At 39.8% G+C, this 21,637-nt stretch overlaps 1 protein-coding gene across 2 annotated transcripts in view; it reads right to left on the reverse strand.

Moving 5' to 3' along the window:
* Positions 1 to 21,637, reverse strand: part of LOC110828601 (uncharacterized) — a 184,205-nt gene that overhangs the window by 90,381 nt on the left and 72,187 nt on the right. The window contains exon 2 of one of the 2 annotated variants that reach the window (XM_087353038.1): positions 3,659 to 3,759. In XM_087353038.1, the coding sequence (XP_087209164.1) occupies positions 3,659 to 3,759 (101 nt within the window). The remainder of the gene's footprint in view (positions 1 to 3,658; positions 3,760 to 21,637) is intronic. The other variant, XM_087353040.1, reaches the window with a different exon arrangement.

Below are 21,637 nucleotides of genomic sequence, written 5' to 3' on the forward strand. Positions count from 1 at the left end.
TTACGTGAAATTTAAAAAAAAAATATTATTTTATGATAAACACTGAATAATCAGTAATGTAATTTATTTAATTTATTTTAGACGTAGATTATATACTGTGTATAACTTGAATTATACACCAACAACTTTGGAGGTACAAAGTTGAAGGGAAATTATATCTGGGGGTACGCGAACAAAAAAGGTTGAATACCACTGGTTTAGACTACTTGGGAGATATTGTTCTGTGAAGCTGCTGTCTGCATTGAGGTAACTCGGTTCGTAGCATGTGGTCGAGTGGTGAACTTTGTGAAGAAGTTGATGAGGAAATGAATTTCGTGGCAGGTTGAAAACTATCATCTTCTCAGCAAATCCCTGCACGTCAGAGTTCTCGGATTATTTGTTTAGTTATTTTATTTCTTTGCAAATTTATTTTCTCATCTATTTCACTCTAATAACCTGTTGCCATATTCCAATCCTATCAACTTGGAAGAACTGAAGCACAAACCTTACGATAATGGCGTAGTAGCTGCAAATACCTCAATTTTAATCCTGTTTAAAATCAGACACGATACATTGACGCTATTTTTCGCGTCATTCTTTACGGACTTGGCGCACAGTTGTGCAACGTGACACCCACAGCGAACAGGATACATTGCTCCCTTTCATATCGAATGCTGTGAGATGTCGTCCTTTGAGTTCAACGATGATGGGTCATGGGGGGTAAACTCGCCCCCCCCCCCTTCGCCCCCATGAATTCTCATTAATGACAGAAGCATCCTGCTGACTGAACGCTGAAGCCAGACCAAACACTGGTTATGTGGAATTTAACTTGTAGGTTTAGGAGAAGAGACGCTGGTTTATTGCTTGGGTGGCCCAGTTTTAACCTGTGTTGCGGATGGCAGCCATTCCTGTCATTTGTGGTTTGGAGGCCTCGGAGCAGAGCGTCATATTGTGCTATTCTACCAGTGGTAGGTTAGGTTAGGTTAGGTTAAGTATGACGAAAATCGTGCAGACAATTAGCAAGTTGGGAATGAAGCACTGTGTTTTCCATATCATAAAAATACCAAATTGTAATTCAATTCAATTCAATTAATTTATTTACGTGTTTGCCAACAGCAAGAAGCCAATAACAGGCAAACACTGATAATACATAAAATAATAATGAAAAATAATACACAAACAGATTAACTAAACTTATACATGTACAGTATTAAATATAACTGCCAAGTACAGGCAAACCCAAAATAGAAACAATATTAACACAGCAAAAAATGAAGAAATATAAATAAAAACAAATAATCCACCTAGGGAACACTAATATAATTGTAAAACTTTAAAGAATATAAAAAAACAGATAACGAAGCTAGATCATCTACAAGACAATCTATCTAGATCATCTAACAGTGTGTGTTTTTAGATTTTTTTTTCGTGCTAGGGGGTATTTACACGGAAGGAAGTCAGTGGCACGGAGAATCATTAAGTACGTTTAAAAATTCATATTAGGTTCTGAATGCTAATGCAGTGGGTTTGTCATACCTCCACGACTATCCCCCCTTCCTCAACCACGAGTGGCAGAAGAAATCAACATCTTAACTTCTTAGAGTCCGACTTTTAAAAATTCGTACTGCAATAAGGGACACGTCAAAAGACGCCGAGCTGCTAAATTTGAGCACTAATTAATGACTACAGATGACACCGTTAAATGTCAGGTTATTTAAATTGACACCCAGATGTTGTTTAGGCTCCGTCATACTTGGTTCCGCTCTGCGTTCTATCTCGTGTTTTCCCCAATTGACACCAAGACCAATGAGTATTGTCGGTTCTTGGAATACAGCTTACACCTGTGTTCGAACCTGTCAAGCTTTGGGGGTCTAAAGTCTTTTCTCGCCGTCTTTCGATCAAGTACCCACTCGTTCACACACTCCGAGCAGTCGCTCTGCTCCTGAACACGAGACACAGTGTAAATCAATTGTAGTATTTGAACGCACATATCTCTTCGTAGCCTTCATGTGTTTTTTATCCCAACTGAGTTATATATTTCCGGTTTTTCAAATATTTATTACACTATGTGGTAAATGCGGAATGTGCCTTAAAAATTCGCCTACAGGCCATGTTGGAATCATTAATGGTAGGAAATTACAGAACATAAAGATGGCGTGGTGCCTGCAGATTTGTAGTTAATTTTAAATTTCATGAAAGTTTGAAAGTTCTGAAATTAGTCAACAGACACATACGAACTGACTGAAGGTATATTTTCTTATAAAACTTTTACTTCGTAAGCAGCAATAAACTCTGATTGGTGGTGACTTTCAGTGTTGTAATACTTTTCTCTTACACTTCCCGTTCGATAGAAGGAGTTATTAATGTTTTCTCTGCCCGTAAAAAATGCCGGGCGTGTGAAAGTTAAGTGCTATGGGTGCAATAATTATTGGCCACTCTGCGTCAGGGCGACGGTAATGAACCTCCTCAACGTTAAGCTATCGAACAAACAACGGCATGGGACACAAAACGTTCATCGAATTCAGACTATATAATTAAATGTGAAAGCTTCCACAGGGTTTAAATCATGGCAGAGTAAGCCTGCATTTGATCGTAATGGGTTTGATTAGAGGACATTACCATTGCGTAAGTGGAAACTGGTTTAAAAGAGGTAACGAGCACATCAGATCGAGTTTATAACTAATTTACAGTTGTACCACCAACAGCGAATCTGATATTTCAAGACTGGTAAGTGAGAAATATTCTCAATTCCTGCCGTGACTTGTAGTCACTATATATTTGTATCGTAAATCACAATTCGTTTGTAGCACGGCACATTCTGAGGTATTTGAATCCTTAAAAGTCTTACTACAGTTTTTGTTAAAATTAACGTTCTTCGGAAATCCTGGAGTTTTAATTAATAAATACTCACATTAATTACACAAAGACTTTTTCAGCTTTCACGCATTGCATTATGAATAATAGAGAAATGTTATATTTTTTGTTAGAAATTCCTTTGATGAGGGATTGGCCAATTTCTGCGCGCCGCTCATGGAACAGTACAACACAGAAATACGCTGTCTGACGCAAGTGCTTTGAGCAGGATTCAGCATCCCGTAATGGGTGCAATTGCATCGGAATATTAAGTGTCACTCTGACCACTGCGTTCCTTTTGACCAAGCTAGTTTGTGCTTGCTTGTTGGGATACTAGTAAGTAATTCTCACGCAGAAACTGATATGCGTCACAAAATTATAGTGGTCACAGTTGACCCTGACCTGTGTCACGCATCGCTTGCTGTGATGCAACAAGCGACCAAGTTACTACGTCGACAGACACGCCACAACCACGTCATCATCAGGATCCGGCTAGTTATACTAAACTATGTGCACAGGAATCTCTGTTGTTAATTGCTAGTGCCATAGGAATGCAATATTGTCTGTTCTCAGAGTCGCGATGTTCACTGACGTCTTTGTGAATTCCATGGGTATTTAATCCTCCATTTCAGCTGCACGCTGTCAGAGTCTTTGTTGGTAATTAGGAGAGAAAATGACGCTTTAAAACATGTCAGTGCAAAAGGCACGTAGAAATGGTCAGGTTTTCAAATGAAAGTAAAATAAATAGATAATTTGAAGAAAAGTACAAAGTAAGATTATTTTTGTAATAGGCTATTTTAGATCGTCCTGTATGGACGGTACTCACTGATCTAACCTGTCCGAGTTGAACGTGCCCGTGACCTCTGTGCTGAGTCCCGTGACCTCTGGTTTGACCCGGCAACTGAGTCGCTTGGGTCAAAACTCCGGCTGTAAAGAAAACAGAATCAGGCATTACACAAAAACTTACAGGATTTGAAAACCCAAATAACCTCCATCCTGTCTACCCCAAAGAGGACATTCAGTCTCTTCCAGATCGTGATTTCGTCGTAATTCAATTGCGTTGTCTACATCATCCTTGGAAGAAAAACACAGCACACAGACACAAGAGTAAAGCTGGTTTATTATTCAAGAGCGCTTTGTAACAGAGATTCAAATTTGGAAACTCAGGTTTCCTCCTTTCCACTCCTTGGCATAACCTTCGTCCACTTTGATGCCCCTAACTGAGAGACGTCTCTATAACATCTGTTGGCTTTGTCGGTTACCATGGCCACACATTGAGATAAACATTATACGTGGACGTTTGTATTATATTCGTAGGTTTCACAGGTTACCATGGCGACATACGAGTGAAATGAGCTTCATAAGAACATGTGTTACTGGGTTGTGGTGTGGGCGGCCGGGCTTCGATTCCCGGCAGTGCCGAATTTTTCTCTTTTCCACAACCATCATACTGACTCTGGGGCCCACTCCGCCCCCATAACTAAAAAAAACTAACTCCATGGAGCAGAGTCCTTGAGACAATAATAGTCTCTCAGGTAATAAAAAAAATTCCCGTTTTTTATTGAACCTGATTTTTCATTATCGTGTTTAGAGGAGCTCGCCATCTGTTTCTAACCTGAGTCAGATGATTACAGTTCACACCCTCCAACCCAATCTCCCCTAGATCCATTATAATGTTATCCTAAGCATTTTCATGTCCACCAAGCGTGCTTTGTCCTGCCCTTATCTAGAACCTAACAGTACAGTGGATGGTAACGTCGACCCTTAGACTATACTGGTAAATATATGTACCACTTGATTTAACAATTAGTAACTCTTTATTTTGTATTTATGTGTTTCATATGATTTTCAATGTGAACAGCAATTGTTTGCTTAAACAGCATTAATCATCTGAGTTTTCTAATGGTGAAATGTTGCGTTTTCTTTGCGGTATTATTTAGTGTTCTGTCTGACGACAGGTCCATATGAACAGGATCCTTCCATCCTTTTCTCGGACTGGGACCTGTTCATATACGTTCTTGGCAGATGATCCAGAAGTGGTTTGCCATTGCCTTATTCTGTGTGTGAATGGAGTAATTGTTGGGATGCCACGGAGAAACCGGAGAAGCCCCCGGAGGAAAACTCCGTGTTGCCTAGACCACGGCCTTGCCAAACACACGTTATAAATTCGGGCACCGCCGGAAATCGAACCCTAGACCCCAGGATTACAAGGCCAGCGTTCTAACCGCTAGACCACCTCATCTTATTATTATTTAGTTTTCTGTCTGACGACAGGTCTATATGAACAGGATCCTTCCATCCTCTTCTCGGACTGGGACCTGTTCATATACGTTCTTGGCAGATGATCCAGAAGTGGTTTGCCATTGCCTTCTTCTGTGTGTGAATGGGATGCCACGGAGAAACCGGGGGGAAGCCCCCGGAGGAAAACTCCGTGTTGCCTAGACCACGGCCTTGCCCAACACAAGTTATAAATTCGGGCACCGCCGGGAATCGAACCCGAGACCCCAGGATTACAACCGCTAGACCACCGTGGCTATGTTCTTTACGGTGATTTCTTAAATATTATCTGGGCCAGCGTTGGTCTCAAAGGGTTACCTAATACTAGTCTATATACTTGCAATTACTACGGTGACTGAAAGCACAGATTACAGTAAAGAGACGTTACTCTTCCTTGCTCATGTAATTCCACTGTCAGTCTCCGAAGTGTGTGGTGGGTTTGCATTGAAAGGATTAGAAAGTAGACGGTAGCTAGGTTTATGTTCCGAATTTGGCCCTGAGCCACACGGGATATTAGTAAACTCGTAACATTGAGGACGGTGGGCGATATCGCTCGCCATAATGCCTGTGGCTAACGGGTATAGAGTGCTCCAAAATATTCGCTTCTAAATTAAGCTGTTCTTTAATTATAGTCATTTGTCGGATATAATAACGACATTGTGGGACGCGATTTCACCCACTATAATGTTTGTGGTGGTAAAGTACAGAACGCTTCGAAACGTTAGTCCCCTTTTACGAAAACTGTTTCTTGGTCTCTATCGATATTGCAGATTTCTGTAATTAGGGGACTCGTTGTTGCCATGCGGTTCAAAATATTTTTTTCTGTTTACAAACGTAAAGATTAAAATTTACGAAACTGTAATTTTATCTGCGATTACATCTTCTCGGACGTCTAGTTACGTCAGTATGATGGATCCGTAGTCTTATGTTTCGGAGAACTTCTGTGCCTCCATCTTCAGGGAATGATATGATGGCTGACCACGTTTTGTTGTTTAAAATGGAATTTTACTTGTTGTTTTGTATGGGTGTGAGACCTGGTCTTTCACGTTAAGGGAAGAATACAATATTGAGAATTTGGGAGAACAAGGTGATTAAAAGAATATTTGGACCTAATGAGGAGTTCCATAATATGTACTCTTCAAGCAGATAAAGTCAAGGAGTGTGATATGAGCAAGGTATGTAGCAAGCATGGGAGAAATTATAAATTCGTACAAAAATTTTGGTTGGAGGGCTTGAAGGGAAGAGATCATACGGTAGACCTAGGCATGAATGGGAGAATAATATTAGGGAATTCTGGTTTTGGGGGCATGGATTGAATTTATCTGGCTCATAAACTTTTGGGTGACTTAAATTGCGGAGAATTTCTTGACTTACTGAGCGTACTGTTAACTTCTGAAGTACTCTGAACCATGGAGTTAATTTAGTTACCAACACAAATACCGAGCAGATCTGTTTCCTGTCTCTGGATTTTTTTGAAGGCACAGCCAGTGGAACAATAGTTGGAGTTGATTACTGACAGGCAATGAGGACTCACGCACGGATGAAGCCTCTCCTAAACGAGCACCCCCCCCCCCTCCCACACTTCCACGCATAGACTGGGTTTTGCACATTGTGACCTCAGACTCTCTCTGAATGCAAATACGGAGGTCGGATGGAAGTTTGACCTGAAGGCAACACTGCATTTCATAACTTATGTTACGCAAAGTGATTTCCATCGAATCAGTTTACGACAAAAGCGTCTTATGCATTCGTGGTTTATAGTTCTAGTGCATTAAAATTGTTTTTATGGTGCATACCGTTGCAGGAACTTAATCAATGAATTGTTAAACCATCACGTATGTTACGTATTTAACGAAATGTAAGAGAAATTAATTTATTGTTATTTGGCACTAAATTGATGAATCTCTACGATATGAACCATATAACAAATGTTGAGGGGATTTAATTTAATTCATGCTAGCAGTAACAGGCAAATTGACAAATTAGTCACATACCTGATAAATCAAAGAACTTATTAACTGACATGGCAACTAACTGAATAACTAACTTAATTGAATTCCCATCTGCATTATAACTATGTAATTACTTTAAAGACTTTTTTTTACAATTATTTTGTTGTTGCTGTCGGTAACGGTGGTGGTGGTGGTGATGTCTCCCGAGTTGTAATCGAGAATTTTGTCCGCAGTTCTGGAGCTCACGCACAAGCCACGTGTAAGCCTCGCCCTGTCAGCGCAGACCACGCGAGCATCGAGCTTCGTCGGCAGGTTCCAGCTCCAGCGGCACATTTACATAACAAGGCAAGTGAATACATGAGGTCATCGCGTTTAAATTATCACCTTCTCAAGTGTTACGATCGTCCGTTGAAGCCAGATGATCTGTCTTGCTTAGGCACTCCATCTCTTTATCGGTCTTCCAACATTCCTTTTTCCTCGAGGACCGTAATTCAAAACCCACTTTGCTTTATCATCTTAAGTAATTTCTACATGTCCCAATAATCGTCTTCTGCACTTTTAAATATATTTAAAATGTTATTAAGCTATAAATATATGCCCTCTAGAATTAAATGTACTTGTGTGAAATTATGAGCTGGATTGAACTGGCGCAGGGAAGGGTTCCGTGGGCCATTTTTATTTTTGTGAGAACTGTAATGATTTCCGTGCTGTACACATGGGGGGAATTGAGGGGTGTTTACAAGGTATTGGTTAGGAGGGCTGAAGGGAGGAGACCACTGGAAGACCTAGAAGTAGGTGGGAGGATAACGTTCAGATGGACCTTGAGGAGAGAGGAGTCGATGGTGCGAACCAGATGCAGACATCTTGGGATAGAGTCTGGTGGCGGGCTTTTGTGAACACGGTGATGAACCTTCGGTTTCCATAAAGAAAGTGGGTCATTCTTTGACAAGCCGAGTACACAATCGACTTTTTAAAGACCATCGTGTACCATAGAGTGCCACGGACATGGAGGCTTACTTGGCACTCAGGTCTGGCTGACAAAAAAAGTGCTCAACTTGTTCCAGAAAATTCTGAAGGAAAGAGACCACCACTGAAAACAGAAGATTTGCTTGTAGGATAATATTAAAATTAATACTAGAGGTTAGGTTAGGTCTTCCAGGTTAGGTTCGATAGTGTTGGGTTGTAATATGATGGTATGGGTTGTATACTGGAGAATTGCTAGCGTGTTATCAGGTGATCGTGTGTTGACCTGAATAAGTGCTGAAAAAGTCCTGGAGAAATTCTGAAAAAGTCCTAGGTTAGTGCCGGAGAAGTCCTTTTGAGGATTTGCGTAAATATCTTAGTCATAGTGAGTCCTGGAGAAGTCCTGAAAAAGTTCTGTGGAAGGACTTAGCCGGTGGTTTTGATCCAGTGTTGTCGGTTAGGTAAGATTAGTTGAAGTTGGATTGGTATTAGTTAATTTGTGTTATGTTAGCGTTTGTTAGCTTACGTTAGGTTAGGTAACGTCAACGTAAGAACAGCAGGATACATTGGCGGGCTGTTATGGTAATTAACATTGGCGTCCTATAAAAGACAGTTTGTTAGTGATTAAACCCTCTTTATTTAAAGTTACCCTGGTCACATGACGTGCAAGTTGAGATGTCACGTCCCCTGCCTGTCTCTGGTGATTGATCAGGCGCAATTAAGTCGCACTGGGCTGTACCTAGCCCCGTCCGTGCCTTTGGGGTTAACAGCAGACATTCATATTAACTGGCTTAATACTTCCCGTGATATTTAGCAGCCCCTCCCCCCCCCCCCACCTACCCAAACTCCGTCGAATGCTGCACCTGCCTCGATTTATAACCGCTGTATTTTCGGATAAAAGTTGTTTGAGAAATAAATTAGCCTACCCCATGTCTTAGTTTAACCTTTTAATACTAAAAAGTTTCTGTCAGTCAGTATTCTTCTTAACTTTTTCTTCATCTTAGTTAGTTAGTTAGTTAAAAAGTCTGAGCCTTGACCGGTACCACTGCACGAACTTGGTCGGTGATCGGTAAATGTTTGAAGAGATCATCACAAAAATTTCCAGCACCGCCTCTGTTCAAATGTTCAGACCCGGTTGATGCAAAAGTCTCGTGAGTTGCGAGAATGGAACCGGTGCTTGACGTACGTAATAGAAGAGTGGGCAACGAGCAGACGAGATAAACAGGGTACGGGAGCCAGCGAGACAACTGCAATTTTTTACATTAGCACGTAAAAAAAAAGAGAGAAGACATAACGAACCAGCCCCCCCCCCCCCCCCCCGTCATACAACTTGTTACTTTTGCGCGTAACTGTGTCAGCTCCGGATGTTATTCAATTGGTGTTTTATTAACGAACCAAATCTCACTAATGGCATGTTTAATTTTCGTTCAATTGCTTTCTCTCTCGTTTAATTTTTCACTCATTCACTCATTCACCCACCCGCTAACTCCCTCAGCGAGTCACCTTGAAACCAGCCCAAAGTCACTCCTCAATCCACCCACCCACCCACTCACTAAGTCACTCTTGGTTCCTCACCCACTCATAAATAATTAGTTGCTACCCCAACCCCGGTTGCCTATCACTGTCTTCCTCAGTCACTAACGTAATCACGGGTTCACTTGTTTCAGTATGCATTTATTTATCCAGAAGTTTGGCTGAGCGTCGTTAAGTTTATAAGAGTACCTGGTTCCAATCTCGTTTGAATGACCGAATGACTTGGAGAGATATAATTTCACAAGGAAGCTCGCATCGGCTTTCAGCCACAGATGGATTCGGATAAAGAGACAAACGTGTTTTGGTCATTAACTTAAACAAAGCATCTTGATATAGCAGTAATGTACTAAAATGACACATTCAGACGAAGAACAGATTAAAAGATGAAATGCTTCCTACCCTTCTGTTTAGAATATTTTATATTCTCATTGCCGAAGGAAACTATAATTTTACCTGTTGTTTTGTTCACTACAGTTTGATCGTCCTGATAGTATTTTGTTAAGAATAAAAATTATGATTTTCATAATTATGCAGTATTTTTATCATCCTCTAAAGCTCAAATATTCTCATCATCCTGTTCTCGGGCGTCCTCTGTCTATATGCTCTTCCCTTAGGAAGAGGGACAAAGTTTTGCATCCTTACAAAGCAACAGGAAACATTTTACTTTTTGTGTCTTTCAGTCTTCAGCGTTTTCTCCTGATTTAATCTGCTCCTAAATGCTCCGTCAATGTAACTTTGATAACTTCCTGTGGTTCCCGAAGGTTTCGTGGCCCACATTTTGGGGACCGCAGACCTAGAAGATAGAACCCTACATGTCATATGCACGAACAGTGAGTGATAACCACTGTGCTTAAGTGCCCATTGTTTTGTGGATGTGATGGGATTCTCGACATTTCTCTGACCGAAGTTCATTTCGATGTTGATTGACAGATTCAAAATCGACATTACTCACTGCTCTCCTGAACCCACAGACAAATGACACACAAAGACAGAAGCGAATGACTGGCCTCTGTCTGTAATCCTATTAAACTCTGTGTCACGAAACAAAAACCGATCACTTCCCATTGTACGAAAACGAGAATTTAACGTCGATTGGAAAGCTTATCGACCTCAAACAAATTCCTTTAAAATTAAAAGCACCTACATTTACGGATTAATCTAATTACTGTCCTTTACTGGATTAAATATTTTCCTATAGAGTCTATTCATTACATCTTAATATTTCATATTGTAGCTTTGTATGTGTCCCATACTCTCCATATTTTGTAAGGAAAGACATATTTATGGTACGATAATGTTCATGTGTAGGGACGCTTATACCAGTGGACTGATTTTCATGAAACTTGTTAAGAACCTCAAGCTACAAGGAGTTATATTGCCTTCGTGTCTTCATTAATAGCAATATGGAGGCCGTGCGAAATTTTAGGATAGATTCCGAGCCAGATTTGTCCAATGTTTATGGTCACATATTCTCAAGGACTCGTTTTGGTATTAACCCCTCGAGTATTCTAGGTCTCAACTGGTGTTATGGTTAGAGGTACTCAAGAATTCTTTTCTTCAAGTCCACGATTCAGTTCGCATTAAATTTGCTCCACAGTGTGAGCACTGTTCATCCATGACAGATTCCGCACCTCATCATCTGAGCTGCTGATTCTCAACAACTCGCGTCATAGCACCAACAAGGCCTATTCGTCCAGGACGTAGTAGGCAGATAGGATCTCATTACCATTTTTATTGCCTTGCTTTCCTTGCAGAAGAAGAGATAGGATTGTGCCATCAAGTCCGTGTGTCCATGTCTCTCGCGTGTATTGACAGATTTGCATAGAACTTGATGCAAACATCATTCCACAAAGCCAACGCCATCTTTGTGTTTTTCAGTTTTCTACCATAAATAACAAAACATGCAAATTTCTGAAGTGGGAGCGATACTATAGGCAATTATGTACGATCTTCAGGAGTGGTGTGGTACTAGAGCTTTGTTATTATTATTATTAAAAGGTGAAAAGTTATAAATTCCGGCCCCTCGAAATCTGTAGCTTTCGGAATGATGACAATAAGTAATGAACCACGTAAAAAAGTGTATGGGATAAGATCACAGACATTGATACAAATTCTGAATGAAACAGTTTCGTATGTAAATATAAAATATTTCAAAGATGTTGTCGGATCTAAACTTTTTATATTTCTGAGGAATTTAAGACAGTCAGTATCAGCATCAGTGGAATATTGACACAAACTGATACTGTGTTGTAGAATTATTAATTTATATGCCAGCTTAAACGTGTAAATTGAAGCTGTTTAAGAATGTAACTGTCATACGTCATTTCCAAAAATGGCTGTGCAATGCATTTAATTAAATAATGTAAGTTTCGAAGAAAAATAGTTAAAAGTTGTCAATTTGAACGGGATCTGTATCGTTTCTAAAATACAAATTTGAAGTTCAGTTTGTAATTCACCTATTTATTTTATATTTATTTAGTGTTCTGTCTGACGACAGGTCCATATGAACAGGATCCTTCCATCCTTTTCTCGGACTGGCACCTGTTCATATACGTTCTTGGCAGATGATCCAGAAGTGATTTGCCATTGCCTTCTTCTGTGTGTGAATGGGATGCCACGGAGAAACCGGGGTAGCCCCCGGAGGAAAACTCCGTGTTGCCTAGACCACGGCCTTGCCCAACACAAGTTATAAATTCGGGCACCGCCGGGAATCGAACCCGAGACCCCAGGAAATTGAATGCGTCGATGTTGGTCTTGCGGCTGGTGACGAAGGGCGGTCTTGTTCGACCCTGCATAATTAACAATTAATTTGCAGAGTAATTAACTGTGTAGTAATTAATATTCCCTAATGTCTTGAAATACCCAAGAACCAACAGTCAGGGTGTTGCCATTCTGTTAGATTCCTTATCTAATTACGAAACATCGTGTGTGTGTGTGGGGCATCATCGTAATTGCGCACTGCCCAATCACTTAAATTTGTGTAAAATCATTCAGGCGGTCGCAAAGTTTTGGCACTGTGCCGGATTGTTTATCTACTTGTGAAATTCCCTGTGGATGGTAATATTGACAACACTCGCATAGTGGGACCTGCCATTTGTGTCAAAGGTCAAAGATGAATCAGTAGGTTCTACTTTTACGACTCGTTTCACCCCAGCACCTTATCGCGTTAGAATCGTGACATACATGAAATCTAACACCCCCCCCCCCCTAATTTTTTTTCCTTCGTGCACGAAATGACGTCCATTCATTTACTAAGTAGGTCAGGGGACGCCATTTTATACCTTCTCTCTAGCTATAGACGCTACTCAATCACAAGCTACGGGATTAGGTAATCTGTAAGGTCGTGATAGTGTTTTTCTAAGTCACAGATTTTTCGTAAAAGATTTTACAATTAATTCAGTGGCGTGTCTATTTTTTCCGAAACGTAAATGAAATGAGAGTATGTAGTCAGCATGAAATTGTTAATGAATTTTGATTAAATTTGGTATTTTGAAGAAAAAAAATCTGAACGTTGTAGGGCGTGTTTAATTTACGTGTGTGTCGGTCAATTTGTGGTCACCGCTTGATTGAAGCCTAAAATTAACTTTTTTGAACACACCAAAGGGTTTTCATCGTGATATTGAACGCAGAGGTTGTCATACTTTTTTCAGTCCTGTGACCATATGCATATGCACTTCAATGATAAGCAGGCGGGGAGGAAAATGAATTAAGTTTCGTGGCGGTTTATTAAAAATGATGTTATCTTCGCATCACCGATAGGCTGAAGTATTACTCAGTTTTCTTTTACGGAATTAGTCAGTAATGAGATCACTGTTCTTTTATAAGAAATAGACCGCTAAATACGAAACAAGAGCCGAGTACTACAGCCTTATCAGAAAATTTCTTCTCGAACATGTAACACGTCATAACTGCATGAAGCCAACTGAGACAATAATAATAATCCCTTTCTTATGATTTTGAAACCGACTAAGTAAATTTATGATTTATTTATAGTTATTACACGAAATTTCATTAAGATTATCATCATTATCATGCATGAATCAAGTAGTTAGGTCATTTATTAATCCGTTTAAACCTCAAGTCTTCCAAATGTCATTATCGATTTCTTTATCAAGGTTGTTTGTAAACTTTTAGTAAGTTGATGGGAAATCTATTTTGTAAAGTTGTTAATTCAGTTTGACTTTTTATTTGAGACTTCTGTCAAACAAAGTTTCTATTCTTAGCTTCTCTGGTATGTATTTGTAAATTTTATTGTCCGTGAGCATTTCGCTTCTTTTTATGAATTTATTTCCAGCGTTTCTACAACATTTAGTCCATGTATATTTTTCGACTCCAGATCTGAACTTGCGGATGTCAACCAACGTGGCGAGTCTTTGGCAAAATTTGATGCACACGCCATTCCGAAATCGCAGGAAGATCGGTGTAATGCACTACCAAAACGCCCGTAACTAAGAAACAAATGCTAATTCGATGATGCCGGCTGGCACACTGATTCACTATGAATGTAGGCCGCACCCCCTAGCGGCAGAAGCTCGTACTACATCCGGTTCGCCCTCTATTGACACAGTCTTGAAACTTTCCGATCGCACCTCGTATACATTTTGGACATATTCCGGGAGAATTTTACTGCTTTCTTTCAGATAATATTAGTTTGAAAATGTCTTAAGCGCAGCTTGGCATTTTCCCTGTCTTGTCTCTTCGCTCCCATTCTCGGAAAAAAATAAATGAAGGACTCGAATCGACATTGGGTTTTGTAGCAAACATAGGTCACAGATTTTACAGCATTGACGTGCCTTTCGTAGTGATTGCTATTTTAAATTTTGAAGTAACCCCGTTCGTCATTTCAGGGCTCCTAAGTCTTTCTTCGAAAGGCAGGCAGAAACATCTAAGAATCCGGAATAAGGTAAACCCTTGTATTATTCGTTTCAGTGACCTTTGAATTTCGGGTCAGTTTGTCGCTCGTATAAAAGTTCTTCAGATGGTCAAATACCCACCACATAGTCCGCTTGTGTTGTGGCTACCTGAGCAAGTTTACGAGCGTTGTGGTCACATAAGGGGTTGGAAGGCTCTCCGACCCCAGCAGAGTACAGTTTATGGTCTCAATCAAGTCGAATGACCTTTGGCTCTGGAGATGTTTGCTTTGCTGACAAATTGTTGGCCTTTGTCTTCGCTGACCGTACAACCATACATACGTGTATAACGAATTCTCTCTCTCTCCCCCCCCCCCCCCAGATTGTTAATAAATACTGTCTTCTGGGATGTTGCTAGGTGTAGTCTCGTAGAAATTGACATTTCAGACGAGATTATTGTCTCCATCGTCAGGGAATCCTGAAACGTCAGTAAACATCTTCTAGACTACACGGCGCTACAACCCAGAAGACAGAAATCTTCATATTTTATTCGCCCTGATGACGGAGGCAGTATGACCTCTGAAACGTTGGTTAACATCGACCAGACTACACAGCGCAACAACCCAGAAGACAGAAATCTTCATATTTTTAATCGTCCTGATGACGGAGGCAGTATGACCTCTGAAACGTTGGTTAACATCAACCAGACTAAACAGCGCAAAACCCAGAAGACAGAAATCTTCAAGGGATATTTTGTCTCTGAACAAAATAAAAAATGAACAAATATAATTCTAAGGCCAACTGCTGTCTAAAGTTAAATTAATTAAACGTTTTTGCGTGAAGACTTTCTATATGTTGATATAAATAAATAAAATTGAAATAAAGTTCTTATAAAACAGTACATCAGAGGCAGGTGGTCGTTGTTAAGCCTCAGCCTTGATTGATGGCGCATTGGAGGTCGGACATCATAAACCGTTTGTGGTTAAATCTGATTAAGCTTGGCCACCGTTACACAGTGGGACAGAGAAGGTGCTTACCAGGAACACGCTAGTCTGCAGACAGTCTGTTGGATGTAGTTTCTCCTACATATGGCAATTTATCACAGAGCTTCCCGTTACGGCCACATTGTCAACAGAGGGCGTGCATTGAACTTCAACAAGGGAGTGTTTGTTTTTTAAAAAAAGTTTAACGATGGCTGCTTGCCAGACGACTGTCTTACGTAGGTCCTGTTGCGGTTTTTTGGGTTTAAAGCTTTTTTGAGCAGAATAAATTTTGACGTCTCTTTTTCTCATTGTGTTGTAGGCTGTGGCAGTGGATTAGTCCCTGTGGAAATGTTAACCTATTGAAGTAGACTCGCGGGATAGCTTCGTTGTTACGTGAAGGATAAATCGCGGAACATTTCGTATCACTGCGTTAATAAACGAGAGCAGAGAAGAAACTTTTTTGATGTCCGTGGTTTTGAGAACGGGTTGCTTAAGGAGAAAATCGGGACCCACGGGGGGTGAAATGACGGAAGGCCGGAAGAATTGGAAGAATTAGGGTGATGAAGGAGGGTGAGATGGGAGGGGAATGGGATGGGATGAGGAATGCACACAAAATGTTGGTAGGGAAACCCGAAGGAAAGCGATTACTCGATGGACCTAATTGTAAATGGGAGAATAATATTAAAATGAATCTTAAGGAAAATCGGGTTTGTGGGTGTGTAATGAATTTGTCAAAAATTTAATATATAATTTATTCAAGGAAGCGTAGGTACGTTTATTTTTTGTATTTGAATATGAACGAGCTGCTTTCTTCAGGGTTTAAACGAATAACGCAACGTAACGAGCCTTTTCATGTCCTAAAATTTGCTTTCACTTCATCAGAGAAAGTATGCTTTCATTATTGATCGCCCACTTTATAAAAATAATTGGGTTCACATTTCCTCATTAAGAAAGTATTTTGAAACAAATTAAACTCGGGTTGCATGACACTTCATAATTAATTTCCCTGTATAGCCGTACACACGAAACCACGAGCGCGCGCTAAAACTAGTTTAGCGGAAGGAAAGGATTGTGTTATACGTTTGTTATTACAGTGAGTTTGTTTTTTGTGCGATTGAAATTGGCCGAGGCGAAATGGCGAACGAGATACTGAGATAACACTCGATACACATCATCGAGAGGGGTCAAATACCTACTATAACGAATTCAAATATGAAAGCAATGTTTTAGCATAGATAGGGGTATCGATTTTGACTACACGAAACAGTCATATAAATTTAATTCTAATTTTTTTTTATAAGTGCCCCCCCAAAATTACATCAGGCATTTCCTGTTGATATAGGCCTACTCTGTTATTCATGAAGTGAAATGAGCTATTTTGTCTTTCATCCCATTTTTTTTTAGGCATTCAACAGTAACTGATACAATTCAGAGAGAGAAGTACGACAAGGTATTAAATATTTCCTCATTTAATATGTCGTCTCTGGACCAATGAAACGTTTATACACGTCGATAAACATTTTCTCTCACAGTATGTTATGATGACAGTCAAACATTATGAATTAATTAAAGATCAAAATATTCTTGCTTGTTTTATTAAATATGGAGTAATTTGAAATAGCCTGTATCTCACGTCGCTATTAAAGTTGATATTATTATTATTTCTATTTCATTTTACACTGCATGGTTTTTCAAAGATACTGGTCATTGAATACTAAAGAGGACAAAAATAATTTAAAAATAAAAATTTTCGTCACGTGACATGCCAGCCATGTTCGAAATCGACCTTCTTCAGTAGGAATCGTGTTTAGTTACCCTAAAAAAGGCACAAAGACTTAAGAGTTAAGTTAGCTTACCATTCTACAAAACAAAACATGTCTATTAACCTAGGTTTAAACTCTGTAGAGAATGATCTTTATGTATCTTGACTTACATACAATTTTTTTATTTAGGCAATACTACAATAGCAGTTTGGTTTGGAATACTTTTATCAATTACCTTTATTTAATGACTTTCCATTCAGTGTTTGCCAAACACGAGCTTACTCCCAATTACATTTTTTTTCTTCCAATTTTGTATTCTTGATATTTGATTTTTTACAGTGTTAATTAGCCGAACAGGTTTTTTCTTTGAAGCACTTTGCATCGAAGTGAGTAGAACACGGTACACATTCATAAAACACTGTGTAAGCAGGAATAGCATGAACTTAACTGATACATTGTTCACCTGAGTAAAAACGAACCTCGGCTTCAGTCCAAATAGGAAACGTGAAACGCACAATATCGCTGTAACAATAAGCTCCATCCGGCTGAATGGCTCTGATGTTCTGTAACGAGCCAACCCTGAGGCCTTGGTATCAGGTCATAAGCCAGATCGTCCATTGTTCAAGCCTGAGGGCATATTTGTAGAGCAGAATTATAAAGCAGATCAGTCACGTAGTTTGCATAATGCTATCGGGGTACAAACAGAGGGATAGTCAATATAAGGGTAGAGTGAAATACCTCCTACTCGTGATCACTCTGAAGAGAGGACTTTGTTCCCGTTTTATCCTCAGCGAGTAAAATGCACTAGACCTGATTCCGGAAGATCGGAGTTAGAACTGCACTTCAGAATAATCGAGTCAGAATATAATCATTGTAACTGGTGTAAGCGAAATGCCATTGAACTAATACAGAGGGACCGATTTGTATGTGGTATAACTATTATAAGGAAGGAAATGCTATTAATGGAATGTAACACTCATGACAGTGTAATCATTACATCTCATTTGGAGGAAGTACCACGGTCACAATTCCAGAAAAGAAAACCATGACGGTGTAATCACCGCGATCATTGTTGAGGAAACTTCGTTGCTCTGGAGGAAATGTCACTATCAAAATTTAGGTTAGGTTAGGTTAGGTTAGGTTGGGTTAGGTTAGTTTAGGTTAGGTTAGGTTAGCTTAGCTTATGTTAGGTTAGGTTAGGTTGGGTTGGGTTAGGTTAGTTTAGGTTAGGTTGGGTTAGGTTAGCTTATGTTAGGTTAGGTTAGGTTTTGTTAGGTTAGGTTAGGTTAGGTTGGGTTAGGTTGGGTTAGGTTAGTTTAAGTTAGGTTAGGTTAGCTTAGCTTATGTTATGTTAGGTTGGGTTAGGTTAGTTTAGGTTAGGTTAGGTTAGCTTATGTTAGGTTAGCTTATGTTAGGTTAGGTTGGGTTAGGTTAGGTTAGGTTAGAATTTCGAATCAGACTTTGGTTCGTTGTTTGGGAGTCGCAATTAGCATGTGTAATTGAGTTTATTTTAAGCATATTAAGCAACATGCGGTCAGTATTGTGGGTAGAAATCATGACTTGGCTTTGGTTTAGAAACGAATTGACCGCGAAACTATTCAAAGGTTTAGTTGTGATGTTGCAGCTCCTAATTGCAAGCTTGTGACGGTCCTCTGAAGAACGTGGCTGATACAGTAGTTGTGGCAGTCTCTGGCTGGCTGTCAGTTGGGTGACATCTTGGGGCGTCCTGACAAGATTGCCACGAGAATCCAGCGAACCATGTAATTCGAGTCTTATTACTGCGAAATGAGAGCATGAGTGGGCCATGTCCTTGAAGGTTAAATGAGAATGTTTCCTTCTGCCATTTTCACAACAGTAAGAACATTATGGAATGAGAAACTTTGTGGAATGTACTGTACGCTTCTAGTCCACACGAGTTGACTTGGAGGTTCCGGTACAACAAAAGATAGTATCAGCTTTACGTGGTTGGCTCTTATTTGGAAACAATTCTGAATTGCTGTAAGTCGAGCCGACAAGAACACACTTTTTCCATTGAGAAATCCTGTACCTTTACTCCGTCCATTACCTTTTTAGGTGATTGTTTTAAAGCGCATAGTGTGGTGGGGCGAGGTCCCTGTAGCATTAGCTGCGTTCTGTATCTGACAGGACAGAAAATCACACGCGAACTGCACTTGGGTTTTCCATCGTCTGGAATGTTTTCACGTCCAAGGCAATTAACACGGCGAAACAGAAGCCCGGAGTAAAGGCTTCAGGCACATAGCAAGTGAAAAAACTATTAATTACGATTCACAGTAACTTTGATAACGTAAGGTTGAGGAGTTATCTTAAAAATTAATTTAAAGTATTAAATACTAATCTGATGATTTCTTTATATTCTCGTTAACAGCGGAAAGTTTATTCTGGGATTAAATGACGGGGGATTTGATGAATCAGGTGAAATATGGCTGAAAGTATTTAAGATACAGCTCTTGAATGTAGATTAGAACCTATATATAATGCCGTCATAAGATCTAAGACTTCCATGTTGATTTACTATAGTTGATTTATGTTTATGTTAACAGATGGTAGTAATGTTGAATATAGGTCTGTATTATTATCAGTACTCTATACTTTAAGTAATGTCTACGCGTATCTGTCTTATGTTAGTCAGTAAGAGGCTTGTGTTCATTGAGCCATTTTATGAGCAAATCGACGAAGTTCTATTGATTCGATACGAACTGAAGGAGAATTCTTTCGAGTACGTTTATTGTAACGCCACGGTGGTCTAGCGGTTAGAACGCTGGCCTTGTAATCCTGGGGTCTCGGGTTCGGCCGTGGTCTAGGCAAAACGGAGTTTTCCTCCGGGGGCTTCCCCGGTTTCTCCGTGGCATCCCATTCACACACAGAAGAAGGCAATGGCAAACCACTTTTGGATCATCTGCCAAGAACGTATATGAACAGGTCCCAGTTCGAGAAAGGGATGGAAGGATCCTGTTCGTATGGACCTGTCGTCAGACAGAACACTAAATAATAATAAGATGAGGTGGTCTAGCGGTTAGAACGCTGGCCTTGTAATCCTGGGGTCTCGGGTTCGAATTTATAACTTGTGTTGGGCAAGGCCGTGGTCTAGGCAACACGGAGGTTTCCTCCGGGGGCTTCCCCGGTTTCTCCGTGGCATCCCAACAATTACTCCATTCACACACAGAAGAAGGCAATGGCAAACCACTTCTGGATCATCTGCCAAGAACGTATATGAACAGGTCCCAGTTCGAGAAAAGGATGGAAGGATCCTGTTCATATGGACCTGTCGTCAGACGGAATACTGAATAAAATACATTTATTGTGGAGCGTCATTACCAAATTTCGTCTACTTCCCTTTATTAGTTTCGGAGATGAATCATACGGACTAAGAGACGGACACAACCTCAGCATTGCGCGTTCAGTTCCTACAGTTTTTGCGAAGAACACAATAAGAATTTGCCACAGATTGTGATATCTTATGATAGTGTCTTTCAAGCGATACATGCTCAAGGGAATCCATTTCCGTGTTTCGATAATTAAAGGTTTTCCTCCTGCTCATACATTTATATGCAAAAGAGCGACAGTGTTCTCCTGTGACGAAATGTGACAGGATTGTCCCAAACGGAAACTGTCTGAGGCTGAAGAGAATGCAGCAAACAGTGTGTTTAATTAAAATCTGTTTAGTTACAACACAGCTCCAAATCTGTGAGAGGGGAAAGGCAGCTAACGTTTTAATTACAAAATAATTAAGTGCTAACAGGAATTCATACTACGCTCTGCTTACTTCATTTCAGAAGTTTTCCTTTTTTAATCGTTATTTTATTTTGCAAGGAATTTCAATTTCCGCGTCTCACACATCAGCTATGTTGATACATCGCGCGCGAAGCTCTATCAGAGCGAGTTCATTAGAATTCCTTTGATGGAGAATATATTTCAGTATTTTGGGGTACAGCAGAGCGTTCTCGTATGGGCAGATAATTAAAATTAAAGGGACGATCATTGGCAACTGTTTTCAATATAATCATGGAATTTTTGCGGGCCGAGCTCTATAATTGGGATGCGTAAATTATGCAGGAATTTTCAGAAGTTTTAAATTAACATGTCATTTCCGGAAGCGATCAAGACGAAAAAATGAGGACAAATAATATAAAGGAAAAGAATAAGAATGAAATGAAAAATATGACAAAGGAAGGGAGAGAAGATAGAAAAGAAGTTGGAGGAGGAAAATGATAAGTAATGGGAAGGAGAAAGGACTAAGAAGTTGAAGTAAGAAAGAGATAAGGAAGGGAAGAATTAATAAAGACAATTAAGAGAAGAAAAATATGTAAGAGAGAGAATGATAGAAGATAAAGCATAAGGTATTGTAGATGCGTCATATTGTGAATTAATAGTATTAAAATATTTAAAATAACCGTCAATCACAATAAGATTAAAAGATTAAAATATCATATTATGTTCCTATCGAGTACTCGATTTACATATGG

The sequence above is a fragment of the Zootermopsis nevadensis genome, unplaced genomic scaffold (assembly GCF_977971745.1).
Source record: "Zootermopsis nevadensis isolate Lab colony 2312 unplaced genomic scaffold, Znev_1.0 Znev_ptg000021l, whole genome shotgun sequence".
In the NCBI taxonomy this organism is placed as follows: Eukaryota; Metazoa; Arthropoda; class Insecta; order Blattodea; family Termopsidae; genus Zootermopsis; species Zootermopsis nevadensis.